At 35.4% G+C, this 16091-nt stretch overlaps 1 protein-coding gene across 5 annotated transcripts in view; it reads left to right on the top strand.

Annotated features, from left to right (window-relative positions):
- Positions 1 to 5898, top strand: part of STAG2 (stromal antigen 2) — a 118501-nt gene extending 112603 nt beyond the window's left edge. For all 5 annotated transcript variants that reach the window (XM_046673028.1, XM_046673030.1, XM_046673029.1 and 2 more), the window contains one exon: positions 3976 to 5898. In XM_046673028.1, the coding sequence (XP_046528984.1) occupies positions 3976 to 3999 (24 nt within the window). In that variant the 3' untranslated portion in view covers positions 4000 to 5898. The remainder of the gene's footprint in view (positions 1 to 3975) is intronic.
- Positions 5899 to 16091: the final 10193 nt, after the last annotated feature.

Raw genomic sequence — 16091 nt, 5'->3', positions numbered from 1 at the left:
AGTTAAGTGCCCTTCATCTCACTTTTTAGTCTCTACCCATTTATGCTCCTTCCTCCTAATACCTACTACTTCAGGTGATTGTTGTACTGTCCTCTGAGGCCTGCCTTCTGTGCTCCAATTTCTCCCATTCTCCCCTTGCCCTCCCTCACCTCATAATCTGCTTTCAGAAAGCTCTTAGAAGAATTTTAAGAAACTAACTGACACTAATAATGTCAGATATTTGAGCCAAAAGACAGTTTGGTAGAGTAGCAGGTATAGAAATCTTTGGACAGGCCACCTTAAATCACTGTTTCTCAATCTCTAATGTGCCTATGAGTCATCTGGAGATCTTACTAAAATGTAGATTCTGCTTCGGTAGATCTGGAGTGTGGTCCGAGATTCTGCATCTCTAACAAGTGCTGTCGATGTTTCACTTCTGCAGACCATACCTTGAGTAGTATAGGTGACCTGGGCCTACCCTAAGCCTGTAGTTTAAGTGCATATTGAGGTATATGGTTCCCTGATAATCTAGGAATATGTATCTTTGCAATTTGTTAAATAAAACATGAAAGTAGTGATTGTGATGGGTAAAAGAATGTTTTCAAGCAGATTTGGTGAAATGCATTAATTCAACAATTGATTGAACTGAAAGTTGGTGCTAAAATGAATAAGATGCTCTCCTGCCCTCAAGGAGCTCGTATTCTAGCCCACCTTTAACTATCACTTTGAAATGAAAAGAACGGAAGCTAGTATTTGAGAACTTATGTGCCTGACACTATACTAGGCATGATTTAGCTTGATTCTCTCAGCAACCTTGTGAGAAAGGTGATGGGTTCCCACTTTTACACCCGAGCAAACTTGGACTGAAGAGCTAGTTCAGTGACTTGCTCAGTTATACATCTTTGTTTAGTGTCAGAGTAATAATTTGATCCAAGTTCCTTTTGATTTAAAAATCTCAACCTGTTTCTGCTATTGTACTTCCCAGAACTAAAGTCAGACTTTATTTGGAAGAAACACCAAGAAAATTTAGAAATTGAAATGATTAACTGTAGTCAAAATTGATATGGGCAGTTAGATATCTCCTTATTTTTTCATGTGTTCCTCTAAAGTCAGGAAAACTATAGGTATTTGTTTCCTTAGTCACTTACTAGATTTGCAAAAAGATATTCTTCACTTGAGATTGCAACCATGTGTCGCTTAATGACGGGGATGCGTTCTAAGAAGTTTATAGTTAAGCAATTTTGTCTTTGAGGGAACTGCATAGAGTGTACTCACACAAACCTAGATAATAGAGCCTACATACCTAGGCTATATGGTACTAGTCTAATGGGACTACCAAAACGTCGTTATGCGGCATGTAACAGTTCTAAAATAATGAAACGGCCATGTAAATTATGTGTGTGTATTTTTGACATTTAGCATTTAGAGGAAACTACAATCTCAGTGAGGCCCAAGATAGGGACCTAATAGTTATTTGTTATTTATAGAAAGTTATTGGCATTCTTGTGTTTATTGAATAAGTTACAATTAAGACGATAGTTTACCTGCTTCTGCTAGAATTAGGAAAATGGGCACATGCATCTATACCTGTAGTTTTATAGTATTACCACATGATGGCAGCAGTCACATAACTGAGTGCTCAATAATCTTTAAAGGTTCAGGTATTTTTGGAAGTTTTTGACCATATATATACATACATATATATATATATATATATATATGTATGTATATATATGTATATATAAATATGGCCCACATATATATGGTTTTGAGCATATATATATATATATATATAGCTATATATATATAGTTTTCTCAAAATGTTAAATGTCAAATACACATACATAATTTACATGGCTGTTTCATTATTTTATATATATTTATAAATTAATACTAGTTTATTTTTAAATATACATTAAACTTTACCTCATATTGTCTCAACAATAACTTAAGAAATGGAAGAATGAAAATTTTTAAATGTAAAAACCTGTGTTTGCCTTTATATGATAGCCTCCATGTATTTTTACTCAAGCCTGCGATAAATTAGTCATCAAAACAATAGTAAAATTGGGACTTAAATCCTTTTATACACAGTTCTCAGATTCTCTAATTGTAAGTGAAAGTAACCCAAAGCATCCTAGTATAGATACTTTAGCTTATTACTAAATAAATCCTAAATATGTCTTTTTTAACATGTTATCCACATGATTCAGAAGTGATAATAGGAAAACTCTGAGGAGATCAGTTTTGGGTTGCATATACATAAAATTCTAGGTTTATGATTTAGTTTGTTTTATATCTGGAAACATTGGTTTTTCCCATTGTGCCAGTGGTTTCTTTCTGCTACTAGTGGGCCAGTATTGCCACAACAAACCAAAGCTTTCTACTTGTACTTTTCAAATATATGCTTAAGTATTTATCAGTGTTAACACCAGAAACAGTTTACATTAACACAAAAAGAGAACAAGTGTCCCTAAATGTCCTTCTTGTGTTGAGATTTTCTTAAAGAAAAATTGGTAAGAGAAAGGTTCAGTATAATGGAGCTAATTTAATGTTCTAGTAAGAATCTACTTAGAACCTAGTTTGTACAAAAACAGAAAAAAAAATCTGTTCAGGCAGTTTCTAGTTAGGCACTCTGTTCGAAAAGATCTTGCGTTCATCTTCATTCCACACTCTACACTAAGAATTGCTAACTAAGATTTTATTCTCTCATTCATCATCAGACCTTCCCTTACCCCGAGTCACAGAGTGTTATAGCTAGGAAGGTCCTTTAAACATCATCTAGGCCTCTTTGGTGGAAACATTCTAACCACCCAAACTCTGACTCTAACCAAAAAAGGAGAACCCTGAATCTTGTTGGAGGGTGTGGGAGGACAAGGGGTGAGTAGCGGTGGTGGCTTTGGTGGGTGACAGGTAAGAAGTGGGGTGCATTAATCCTCTTTGTTCTTGTCACTGGGGATTCCAAACACTTCACTTAATAATTTACTACAGGAAGGCTACAATCAGATAGATATATTTGTTTCCTGGTCTGAAAGTACACGATTCCTTCAGATCAAAACAGTTCGTGAGTTCTATGACTTTTGTTAAAGTGACATTTAATTTACTTAATTTGCAAGTAAGAGCCCTTTCTAACCCCAATCTTAGTTCATTACTTCTGGCTTTAATATCGTCTCTTATTAACTCATCATAGTATTTTATAAAATATTACTTGTCATAGTAAGTGCTGGAATTTTAATTGATTAGCCTCTTAGTATATATAGCTAAAAGTTCTATCGTGTTCTTGTTTAATGAATTAGGGAGAATTGCTCCACTGATTATTTGCTTTTACTTTTTTAGGTAGTGACGGGTAATTATTAGATTTTACCTAACGTTCTTTTCCCAACTGGAATGTATGGAAAAGCATCAATATAAGTTAGTTTGCCCAGATTTCACCTTACTTATTTGATTTCTTAAAATTTGTAGTTCTGTTTATTCACTCGGGCCAGATTTCCTAAAGAACACTTCCTATTTTCTGTGTATTTGTATTGTTCTTGGATGTTTTTGGTCTGCACGTTCAAATGCCTTTTAACAAAACGATACCCACTCTTCAGTGCAAATGACCAAGTTTGTAAGACTATTAGTTAAGCTCTTTCCAAAGAACCTGTGCTAGAACTGTATGTCAGCAAGCACATTCATTTGTTCATTCAACAAATGTTGAGTGCCTACCTTCAGAGCATGAGGGGTGTGTATAAACATATAAGTGAGGCGCGGTCTCTGCTCTTAGTTATATTTGTGAGGTAAGTAGCATCTTGATTAGGCCTGATGTTATTTTATTATATATTGATGGTCATTTTAATTTTAGAATTACAAATCTGAAGAGGGGAATTTTTCAAAGTGTTTTTATTAGCATGTTATTAAACTTAATATTATCAAATATCAATGTAATATTTACAGATATATTTTACAAAGAAATGAATGACAATTTTAACGAAATTTTTTTTCCCTCTCTCTCATTAGGTTCTTGGGGTGTCAATGTTTTAATACCAGTACACAATTAAATCTGTGGTGAAGTCATTTTCTAAGTGGAAGAGGAAATTTTAAAATAAAGTGTGGTAGATACAGTGAAATCCTGTACAGATTTTTCTCTAAGGAGAATATGACATGCTTATGCTTACCAAGATCAAGTGCATTGAGGGGCAGTTTTGTTTGCCTGAAAAAAGTAAAGGACAAGTAAACAATTTGATGATAAGCTACAGTTTTTCTTAGAAAGTAAATATTTTATTTATGCGCTGTTAGTTGGCTTTTGAATCAATTATTTCATGCTTTTTTTAAAGAATATAACAATCTGAAGAGGCATTTGGTACAGACATGAATTCTCTCACATTTATTTACTGGGTATACTAAGTAATGATGACCTCTGCTGGATTTGTGTTTACATCCAAGAAACAAAGTTAAGAATGAAGTTATTCCCCTACCTTGAAATGATAGGATAGAATTGTTTTTAGCATTCTAAATTTAAATGCTTAAAACATCAATCAACAAAGCTTTCTTTTAAATATTGTAATTGTGGAGAAAAGTAAACTTATAAGCAGAACTTTTACAATTTTTTCATCTAAAATGTATTTTAAGATATTTTTAAAATCCAAGAGCTTCTCTATACTTTTCAGAAATATCCAGATGCAGTGAACTGCCAGAAGGTAACCAGTCTCAAACATGCTTATCCCATTATCAACCCTGAAAGTTTGCTTGTCCTTTAAGATACAAATGTAATGTTGTGATATTCCTTCCAGTAGTGCCACTGTATTTTGTCTCCAAATAAAAGAAGCTTATTGTAGTATGTTTGCAGAAAAATTCTAAACAAAAATTATACAGCTTATTAGAGTGTGGGAATAGGGATCTAAATTTTAAATAAAATTATATATATATATAAATTGGTGCTGATTTTATAATTGCGCAGTTTGTTTAGTTTTTTCTTACTTTTAAATTCCAACTTAAAATTATGAGGTTTCAGAAATATATTGAAAGTTTAACAATGTTTAAAAATAGAAAAGCATGAGTGTTCATGCTTTAAAATGATTTTTAAATTTGTATTTTATATTGTTTTATCTATCTGTCTTTGCAAGCAGTCTTCAGGTTAAAGATACTTCTAACAGGTTACAGTACATTTCCTCTGTATGTAAATTAGATGGGATAATAGAATTCATAACCCATAATATTCTTTGAAAGCTAAGCTTTAAACTTCATTTTATGTCCTTTCACAAATAAATTAGTTTAAAACAGAAAGTGGCTACTTGCCATTTTGACATCAACTCATTTTGCGAGGCTTAGGCAGCTAGACATCGTTTAAAACAAAATATTAACTTATATTACATGTATATCTACCTTTGTCAGTCGTCTCTCAGTTCTTGAGGTATATTATTTTAATCATTCCATGCCTTAATATGCTTGCAATACAAGAATATCTTCAGATGGGTGAATACCAAAAGGCTTCCAGTTCTTAGAGTCAGAAATCAACAAGCATTGGGCTGTGGTAGCCAAAAACCATAGGTTAGCTAAAAGATCATGGTAAAATACAATTATTTTATTAAATCATGGTTAATAACAAATGAAACCAGACTTGTCTAACAGATTTTCCATCAACAAATATTGTTATGTGCAAAAGTATTGCCTATGTTGTTTTTCACACCACTGCATTTACTAGAACTGCTGAGAGGACTGTATATATGATTTTAAACCTAAGTTGATTTTTTTTCTCACTCTTGAAAGGAGTACTTCTTTGTGAAAGCAGTTCTTACAGCTTTGTTTTCAACCAGCTAAAAATGTTTTATATATTACTCTAACCTGTTGTCCTCCACATTCTATTGTCCTAATTGTACTGTTTTCTGATTTGTATTTATGTCTTGAGACAGTAACTTTTTGAATAAAAATAAACCTACAGTATGTTGTATGTTTTATCTTTTGAAATTGAAGGAGGAGGGTGGCTATAAATGGTTTAGAAAGTATATCTATTATCACATCTTTTAACCTGTTTGGGTGGGGATAATTTATAGAAAACTGCAATTTTATAATTTTAATAAATCGTATGTATTTTTAAATGAGACTAAATCCCTAATTGGGTTATTACTTTAAAATAGAAACCTGTGATCATTATTACTTTAATTTTTATCTGGTATGGGTTAAACACTCTTTAAAGTGTCTGCATTGTTCATCTAAGATACATTTGAGTGCCTACTATATGCTAGGCATGTGTTAGAGATCTAACAGTGAACAAGATAGCAAAATAGACAAGATCCCTCCCTCATAGGTCTAGTGGGTAAACAAGGAAAGAAAATAATTAAAGTTGTAGTAAGTGCTAGGAAGGAAACTAGCAAAGCGTGCAAAGCAAGCGCACACGCATGCACGCGTGGGAGAGTGTGTGTGTGTGTAACCTCCCTTAGATAAGGAGCTCATGCTTGGAGGTGAGTGAAAGTCAACATTTGAAAAATAAATGAATTCTTATTGAAAACTCTTACAGTCTTTTAATGTGTTGAGGTTTGCATTGTACTCTTAAAAATGATTCATATCAGTGTAACACTAACACATTGGCCATTTAGGGTAGTTTGTAGATTATGTTATAAGACCAGTCTTCCGTCATTGGTGGTTCTGAACTGAACATATTAAATGGTAGCTAATAGCTGGGCACTGTTTTAAGTAGTTTACATACAGTAACTTGTTAAGTGTCATGACAGTGGTGATATATGTTGTTATTATCCCCTATCGTATGCCCCCCGGCCACCGCTTTAAAAAAAAATCAGGAGGCAGTGAGGAAAATGAGGCACAGGGAAGTTAAAATACTTTGGGCAAGGTTATGTGGCTAATAGGTGATGGAGTTGGCATCCAAGGCCAGGCAGTCTAGCTGCATTAAGTCCTGAGAGCATTCAAGCTATTTGATACATAAGGATAACATAGATTATTGCATTAAGATAAAATGGCACATTGTTCATTGTGCTATGGTGAGAAAATGGAGCATCTTTAAGGAGTCTAGCTGACTATAGAATTGAGTGGTGTGAATCAACATTGTCCCTTAATATGCTACCCAGCTGGCTTCTCTAAACAGAGTTTAAATTAAATCTGAGCCCTGAGCCCATCAATAGGTACTAGTTAGTAGTTTTTAAAGTTGAAACTGAGGAAGAAGACAACCCAGAGGAGATGTCTTCAATATCCTGCCACAGAGGGACCTTCTAAGATTCACATGAATGAGTTCTAGGTCAGATAGGTTATTCTGGTCGCTGTAATGATTCAGCAAAAGAAAATGAGCCAATAAAGCACAAAAGCCTTTGCAATTATGAGGAAGCTCAGTGATGAAATTCACTAAACACTTCAGGTCAACAAATCTTATTGACTGCTGTGTGCCTGGGCTTGTGCTAGCTGCTGAGCAATCAAAGACCAGTAAGAGACTGTTTTCAAGTTACTTGCAGTTCCACTGGGGTTTGGGATGCAGATTCACCACTAATAAAATGGAGTAAGTTCAGTGTTTTTATGGGTGTTGTAGGAGCCCAGAGGAGGGCACTATCTATGGATGTGCTCTGGGTGGCTGACACTTGAGGAGTTTTTTTCCCCAATGTTTTATTATGAAAAATTTCACACAGCAGGGCTGAAAGAATTTTACAGTGAACTTATTTTATTATACTTGCTTTACACGTATCCCTCTATCAATACGTCTCATTTTTAAAATGTATTTTAAAGTAAATTGCAAACATGGATACACAACCCCCTAAATATTTCAGCATGCTTATAATTAGGAGTTTAATATTTGTTTACTGCTTTTTTTTCTTTCAGTGTAAAACTCATAAACGATGAAATACACAATCTGTAAGTGTATATTTTCTGAGTTTTAACAAATACTCAGAGCTGTTTAACCCAAACCCTATCAAAGATTAAACATTACCATCAACCCAGTTACTCCATACCAATCAATCCCTATTTCCATCCCTTGTGTGGAGGCAGCAACTTGTTTCTTTCCGCCATAGGTCAAATTTGGCTATTCTAGAACTTGATATGAGTGGAATCATGTGGTATGGTATCCTGTTTGTGCAAGGTTTCTTTCACCCAGTGTGTTTTTGAGATTCATCCGTGTGTGTGTGTGTGTATCAACAATTTTGTTTATCTGTTCAGTAGTTGATGGACATCTGGGTTGTTTCCACTTTTTGGCTCTTATGAATAAAGCTCCTACGTGAGTTGAATTTTAAAAGCTGAGAGGTGGCCTGGGTGAAGGGGGGGCCGGGTCACTAAGGCTGAGAATTCCAGGCAAAGGGGACAGCATAAGCAACCATTATGGGTGTAAGAACTATTTAGTAACTGCTTAGGGGTGAGTGGGACAAGACTGGAAGATAGTTGGCCATCCACTACCTCACATCAGCTTTAGAAAAGAAAAAGGGCATTCATAGCTGGTACCTTTAGTAACTTAAGTATTTCATGCAATGTTCTCAGAATTGGCAAATATCCCAAGTAGTAGTAGGGTACCTTGAAATGAGTTGTGATAAGTTGGTTTAATAATATTAGGACTTACTGTACCACTGAGAAAAATAATACTTTTCCTGCAGGGTATCAGTTGTATAGTTGTATTGAAAATGAGCTGTAAATTTCTGAAAAGTAGGTTCCTTAATTGAAATCAATTTGGTGCTGATAGTGCAAACTTAAAATGAAAGGTCAGCTACAATAAGTTTACTTAGTTGCTTTTTACTTTACCTTGTTTACCCTCTGCCATCTTAAGTTCAGGATAGGCGTGAAGAGTTTAGTGAATCTTTGGCAAATTAGATTTTAAGTAATTTTACAGTACTTACAGCAAAATTGTAATTAATTTTGAAGAAATAATAGCCAATATTTCTTGCATGTTTACTGTGTGCCAAACATTATTCAAAGTGCTTCATTGTTAGTTAATTCTTGCAGCAAATTTGTAGTTGATATTATCCACATTTTACAGAAAAGAAAACTGATGCACAGGTTAAATCAACTTTCCTAAAGGCACATAACTCATAAGTGATGGAGCCTGGATTTGAACCCAGGTCATTTAACTCCACAGTCCATGCTGGGTTTTTTTTTTTTTTCAGGGAAAGATTTGCTCTGAGCTAACATCTGTTGCCAATCTTCCTCTTTTTTTCCTCCCTCCCCAAAACCCCAGTGTATGGTCGTATACCTAGTTGTAAGTCCTAGTTCTTCTATGTGAGCTGCCACCACAGCATGCCAACTGATAGAAATGTCGTTCTGTGACTGGGAAACAAACCCAGGCCACCCAAGTGGTGAGAGCACCAAAGCTTAACTATTAGGCTGTCAGGGTTGGCTCCACAGTCCATGCTCTTAACCACCTCTCTTCATCTTTGTGCTACTAAATGTACCCATTTAACTTGCTTCTGTATTTGTGTACACCACATCTTTTGTTACAGTGGATGAGCTGTTCATGTATCTGATACCGGATACTCCTTTCTCCCCTCCCCTGAATTATTAGTTTTCCCCTCAACTGGATCATTCCTAACAGCGTGCAAACATCTCCCTCTTGCCACTGCCCCATTCTCTCTTTTTGCTATCTGGACTTCCTCGTCTCCCATTCTCTCTTGAATGCACTCCATTCAGACCTTCATTCCTACCACTCCGCTGAAACTCTTCAATATCCCAGGGACCTTCCTTTTGCCAAATTTTCTTATCAGTATTCTCCTTAACCTATCTAGAGAGTCTAGTTTCCTCCTCCAAGTCACAGTCTCTTCCTCTGTGCCCCAGGCTAACCCATCAATGGTAGGTTGAGAGTTGTGCCCTCTTGGTGGACTTCTGGAGATGCCTTTCTTTGGCAGCCATCTCAGGGAATCGACAGAAGGGTGTTCCCATGTGGCTTTCCCAAAGCCTGTGCAATAGTAATTGAACTTGGAACTCTTATATTAAGTCCCCAATCTCCATAGCTGTCAGAGTCTGGTTTATGCCACATGGAAACTTACCTGTGTTTTCCTGGCTCTCCTTGTTAGCGGAGCAACTAAGCTCATCATCTTCCTCTCCTTTATAAGTGACTTTGGTAGTGAGTTGAGAGAAGATTGGATGGGGTGTTGAGATTAAGCTTGGAGCAGAGCATGGCACTCAATTTCATGCCTGCCAAAACCTGTTTGGGTCGGATTCACATTTTCTGATTCTAAATTTCTTATAAGTGTAGACACGTTTAACCAGCCTTTCCATATCATTTAAAGGTTTATCTGGCATGTTCTTAGGATTTTAGCACCTTCAAAAAGGTTTTGCGTAAGAATTGTCTGCTTTGAGAGCCCTAGTGGCCTCTGTATTACTTCAGAAGTCTAAGCTGTTGTAAGAAGAGACTCAATAGCAATTCACTGACTTAGTACATAAATTTATTTCTCCCTCTGGTAGCAATTCAAGACAGTTCTTCCAAATAGGCACATTTTTTTCTCTATATGGTTGTTGGAATGGCAGCCAACTCTGCCATCTTTGATACATGGCTTCCAAGGTTGTTTGGTCATCACCATTCTAGCCCATAGGAAGTAGGGAAACATCATGATGGAGTGCACATGGGAGGTTTTCATGGGTCAGGCCTGAAAGTGGCACCCATCACTTCTATTCACATTCTGTTGGAGAGAACTTAGTTATATGGTCACGCCTAACTTGCAAGGGGGCTGGGAAATGTAGCCTAGTCATGGTCCCAGGAAGAAGGGAAGAATGGATTTTGGCAGGCCACTCGTGGTTTCTTCCTCAGTCTTTTGCCTCTGGCCATCCATGTACATCCTTTTTGACATTCTCAGGACACACTCACCCCCTCCCCCAAGGAGAACAACCCAAAGTCCTATCCTGTTACTACATGTAGCTCAAAGTCAAGTTTCTCTGCGTTATGCTCAGTGTTCTTCATCAGGTCCAGATATGGATATCCTCTAACACCCATTATAGAATGGTGAAGCATGGACAGACTAACTATAATGACTCACATTTAGAAAAGGGAAGGATGGGAAACTTAGCAGTCGCTAGTCCATAGGAAACCTGCTAGACAAAAATTGTGAGGACTTCCTGCCCTGGCAGTGGAGGAAGTCTAGTCAGATTCTTTTTCCGCTCTCTGGAGGGATTTCCTTATCCTTTGCCTTCCTTATCCTCCCTCTGGAAGTTTTTCATTGTCTGTTAACCTCCATGGCCACCTCTGAATTGGGCAATGCTAAATAGTTTATTTTGTTTGGCAGCATCCACTTTAAGGTACCTGATCTGTATTAATTGGTGTAGGATACGCTGCTTTTACAAGACCCAACAATGGTTTACATACAGTAGCTTACATAAGAGAGGCTTTTTTCTGCTCTTTTACAGTCCTGGGTGGTGGTTCTAGGTTAGGGTGTCACTTCTCTTCTATGTGGTTATACGGGCTGACAATGAGAAGTTCTGTCGTTTTTTACAGCTATTTTTTTTTTTTAGCAGATATATCATTTACTAGAGTTCAATATTTACAGTTTTTTTCTTTTGGTATAAATTTTATATATTAAATGTTTTATTTTGAAATGATGTCCGACTTACAGAAATGTTGCAAGAATTAGTACAACAGAGTCCTATATACCCAGATTCCTTTAAGTGTTAACATTTTCCCATATTTATCATTCTCTCTCTGTGTGTACTAATTTTTTTTTCTGAAAAGTTTATGTTGCAGACATGATGCCCCTTTAGCCGTAAGTAATGTGTATTTCTTAAAATACAAGGATATTCACTTACATAACCACAGTACAATTAACAAAATCAGGAAATTAACGTTGACACAACACTATTATTTAATCTACAGACTATATTCAGATTTTTCTTACTGTCCAACTAATATTCTTTATATCAAAAGAAGAATAGTATCTGGTCTAGGAACTAATTCATGGTGACGTATTGCATAATTGTCATGTCTCTTTAGTCTCTTTTATCCAGAAACATTCCTAGTCTTTGTCTTTTATGATGTGGACATTTTTGAAGAGTACAGACCAGTCATTTTGTGGGACATCCCTCAATTTGAGCTTGTCTAGTATTGCTGCATGATTAGATAGATTCAGGCTATGCACTTTTAGCAGGAATACTACAGAAGTAATGTGGCCTGAGCGCATCATACCGGGAGGCACATGATGTTGATTTGTCCCTTTATTGATGATTTCAAGTTTGATTACTTGGTTGAGGTGATGCTGGGTTTCTCCACTGTGAAGTTACTGTTTTTTGCTTTGTAATTAGTAAGTATTTTATGGGCGATATTTTGAGTCTATGTAAACATCCTGAAACTTAACAACTTTCTTGCCTGAGTCAATTATTACTATTTATTTATAGCGGTATGGACTCAAGAGTATGTTTTAATCTATGGTTATAGTTTATTAATATCATTGTTTATTTTGTTGATCAAATTATCCCAAATTTAGCCAGTGGGAGTCCTTTCAAGCTGGCTTCTGTGTCTTGACATGTTCCCATCATTCTTTGATCATTTCATTCCTTTTCAGTACCTTATGATATTCCAGGCTCATTTTGTGCTTTCTCTGCCCAGGCTTGGAGTCAGCCATTTCTTCAAGAAAGTCCCAGTTCCTTTTATTGGAGAATGGTATTTAGAAACCAGGATATGGGATCTACATGTGTTCATTGGTACTGGGTTGTGAGTGCTTCTAGAGACCTTCTTAGAGGACAGAGCTGGGAAATATATGTATATATATGCACATACATACGCATGCTTCTATATCTGTATTTACGTTCTGTGCCACCCCATTCCCCTGCCACTGCCACCACAATGTGGTTATGTTATGTTATTCATTTGACTTACAGTTAGGTTCATTTGCTTCTGTTTCTATTGCATTTTGGGGTCCTCTTCAATCCTTATTGATTTTATTTATTTTTGGATATGTGAGATATTATTAACATGATTTCAAAAGCCGAAACTATACAGAAATACAGACTCAGAGAAGTCTCACTCCCGCCTCTACTTCCTTCTATCCCATTCACAATTACCATTCTTTCCATCCTGTTCCTGCTCACTCCCTGTAGGTAACCAGTCTTTTTAGTTTCTGGTTTATATTCCCTCTGTTTCCTTTTGCAAAATAAGTAGATACATGGATATTTTCTTATTTTCTCTTGTTTATTACTTTTTTTGCACTCTTTTTTTACTGAACAATAGTTCCTAGAAATCACTCCATATCATTCATAGATTCTTTCCCATTCCTTCTTGGGGTTACATAATACTCCATTGTGAGGGTAGACTATAGTTTAACCACTCTCCTGTGTATGGGCGTTCAGGTTGTTTTCATTGATTTGCATTTGCAAAAAAAATGCTACAGTGAATAACTGTGTGTGTCTTTGTATTGTTTATGGTGTATCTTCAGGGTAAATTCCCACAAGTAGAAATTTTGGTTCAAATGATACATGCCTGTGTATTTTTGTTAACTATTTCCGAATTGCCCCTTCATAAGGGTTGTACCAATTTGCATTCCCACCAGCATATGGTACTGAATGTATTAGTGCCTATTTCTTTACAGCCTTGTCAACTGTGTTGTGTTACTTTTTAATTTTTCCCAATCTGATAGCTGAGAAATGGTATCTCAGTGTAGTTTCAATTTGCAATTCTATTATTTAAGTGAGGTCGACCATTTTTATTGTTTAAGGGCCATTTTTCTGTCTTTTTTTTGGTGAATTGTCTGTCTTTTGCTTATTTATTTTATCAGGTATTTGGTGTTTCCCCCTCAATTTTAAAGAGTTCTTTAGATATCAGAGATATTTTGCTCTTTATCTGTAATATGTGTTGCAAATATTTTCTCTCAGTCATTTGTCTTTGACTTTTGCATATATATGTGTATGTATATATATATATATATATATTTTTTTTTTTTTTTGCCATGAAACAGTTTTTAAAACTTTTATGTGGCCCAATGTATCAATCTTTTATTGCATCTGGATTTTGAGTCATAGAAAACCTTTCTCTACACCCAGGATACACAGGAATTCACCAAAATTTTATTTTAGGACTTATGGGGTTTAACATATTTATTCAGATTTGTGACCCATTTGAAATTTATTCTTGTGTGTGATGTGAGGTATGAATCTAATTTTATCTTTTTCCAAATGCCCATCCTGTACTGTTTATTAAAAGTTCGTCTTTGCCCCAGTGATTTTAGATGTCACCTTTATCATACACTAAATTTCTCTATGTACTTGGTTTATATTTCTGGACTTCCTATTCTGTTTTGCTGATCTGGCTATTCATGTGAGCAGTACCACACTGTTTTATTTATAAAGGCTTGTATGGCTTAACATCACATATATGATTTCCTTTTCAGTGTTTTCCTAGCTATTGTTGCGTATTTATTTTTCCATATAGACAGTATCAACTTGTCTAGCTCCATAAAAAAAAACTGTAGTATTTTCTTGGGATTGTGTTAAATTTAAAAATTAACTTGAGGAGAACTGATATCTTTATGATGCTACGTTCTATTCAAGAATAGGGGATATCTTGCCATTTGTTCAAGTCTACTGCGTGTCTTTCAGAAGTATTTTAAAGTTTTCCTCACATAAGTTTTGCGCATTTCTTAAGTTTATTTCTAAGTATTTTATCTTCATTTTTGCGATTTCAAGGATATTTTCCTCTACCATTATCTTCTTTAACTGATTTTTGTTTGTGTATGAGAAGGCTATTGATTTCTGTATCTTAATTTTATATTCTGCTACCTTATCGGATAAAATGGTGTTGGAAGAACTGGATAACCATATGAAAAAAAATTAAACTCAACTCCTGTCTCAGACTATGCACAAAATCAGTCTGAGATGGATTTCCGATCTAAAGCTTCTAGAAAACATAGGGGAATATCTTTGTACTTTGGTGGTAGGCAAAGGTTTCTTAGAACATAGAACAATACCTATCGAAGAAAAAAATTAATAAAATAGACTTCATCAAAATTTAAAACTTCCACTAATGTAGTGATGGCAGTAAGAAAATATATAGGCAAGCTAAGGACTGGGAGAAAATGTTCACAAAACATATCTGAAAAAGGACTGGTATCCAGGATACATGAAAAACTCCTGACAACTCAATGGAATAAGTACCCAATAAAAATGGGGAAAGATTTGAATGAAAGTTTTGCAATGAAAGATAGTTGAATGGAAAATAAACCTGTGAATAACATGTTCTGTATAGTATTAGTCATGAAAGAAATGCAAATTAAAAATGAGATATCACTACACACCTACCAGAATGGTTAAAATGAAAAAGACTGACGACACAAAATATTGACAAGGATGTAGAGCAAGTGAAACTCTTAATATTTTGTTTTGGAAAAAGGTCTGGCAGTTTCTTAGGAAACTAAACATACACATACCCTATGATCCAGCAATTCTACTCTTAGGTGTTCACCCAAGAGAAGTGAAAGCATAGTCTATAAAAAGAGTGGTACATGAATGTTCATAGCAGCTTTATTGATAATAGCCCTAAACTGGAAATAATCCAAGTTCCATCACCAGGAGAATGGAGAAGTAAACCGAAGTGTGTATGTATATATACACATGAATATATACATATGTTGTTTGGTAGAAAATATTAACTGAAGAACCTCTAATATTTCTAGGAGCCCATTTTGGAAAATGTGGATAAAGATAAAAGGATTTTTTTATTTGTGTCTTGGTAACTTACAATTTTATACCACTGCCTTGAAGGCAGTTATTGAAATTCAAGAGGGAGTGTCTATGATCCTCTTCTGCCCAGCTGACTTCTAGTTTGCTTTCTCTCAATATTCAAGGTCCTGTTTCTGTTCAGCCAGGACTTGGAGACTGGGCTAAATGGCCACTAATGTTTATACCCCATTTTGTTCAAAAAAAGATAATACAAAAATATAAAAATAAGTAATCAGGACAAAAGGTAATTAAAAGTAAAAAATCAAACTCAGGCATGAGATCCTGTATACCTCCTAGAAGTGGGCCATACATTTGTTTCTGAGCTTTCTAAAGGTGAACACCAAAGGTGAAAAAATGATTACAGGATTCACAGTGTCCCTAAGCATATAAAACAAAGCCAGTTTTTCAGATTAAGGCTAATTCTTATGAATTCTCCTGAATAGGATCTTGGGCAATGGAAGGAAGAAGCTGGCAGTAAGTAAAACCTCACATTTCTAGTGTATTTCTTATGATATCCC

This window comes from Equus quagga, chromosome 10 (genome assembly GCF_021613505.1).
Source record: "Equus quagga isolate Etosha38 chromosome 10, UCLA_HA_Equagga_1.0, whole genome shotgun sequence".
NCBI classification, from domain to species: Eukaryota; Metazoa; Chordata; class Mammalia; order Perissodactyla; family Equidae; genus Equus; species Equus quagga.
Note: the sequence above shows the minus strand (reverse complement) of the source record. Positions and strands in the feature narration are given on the sequence as shown.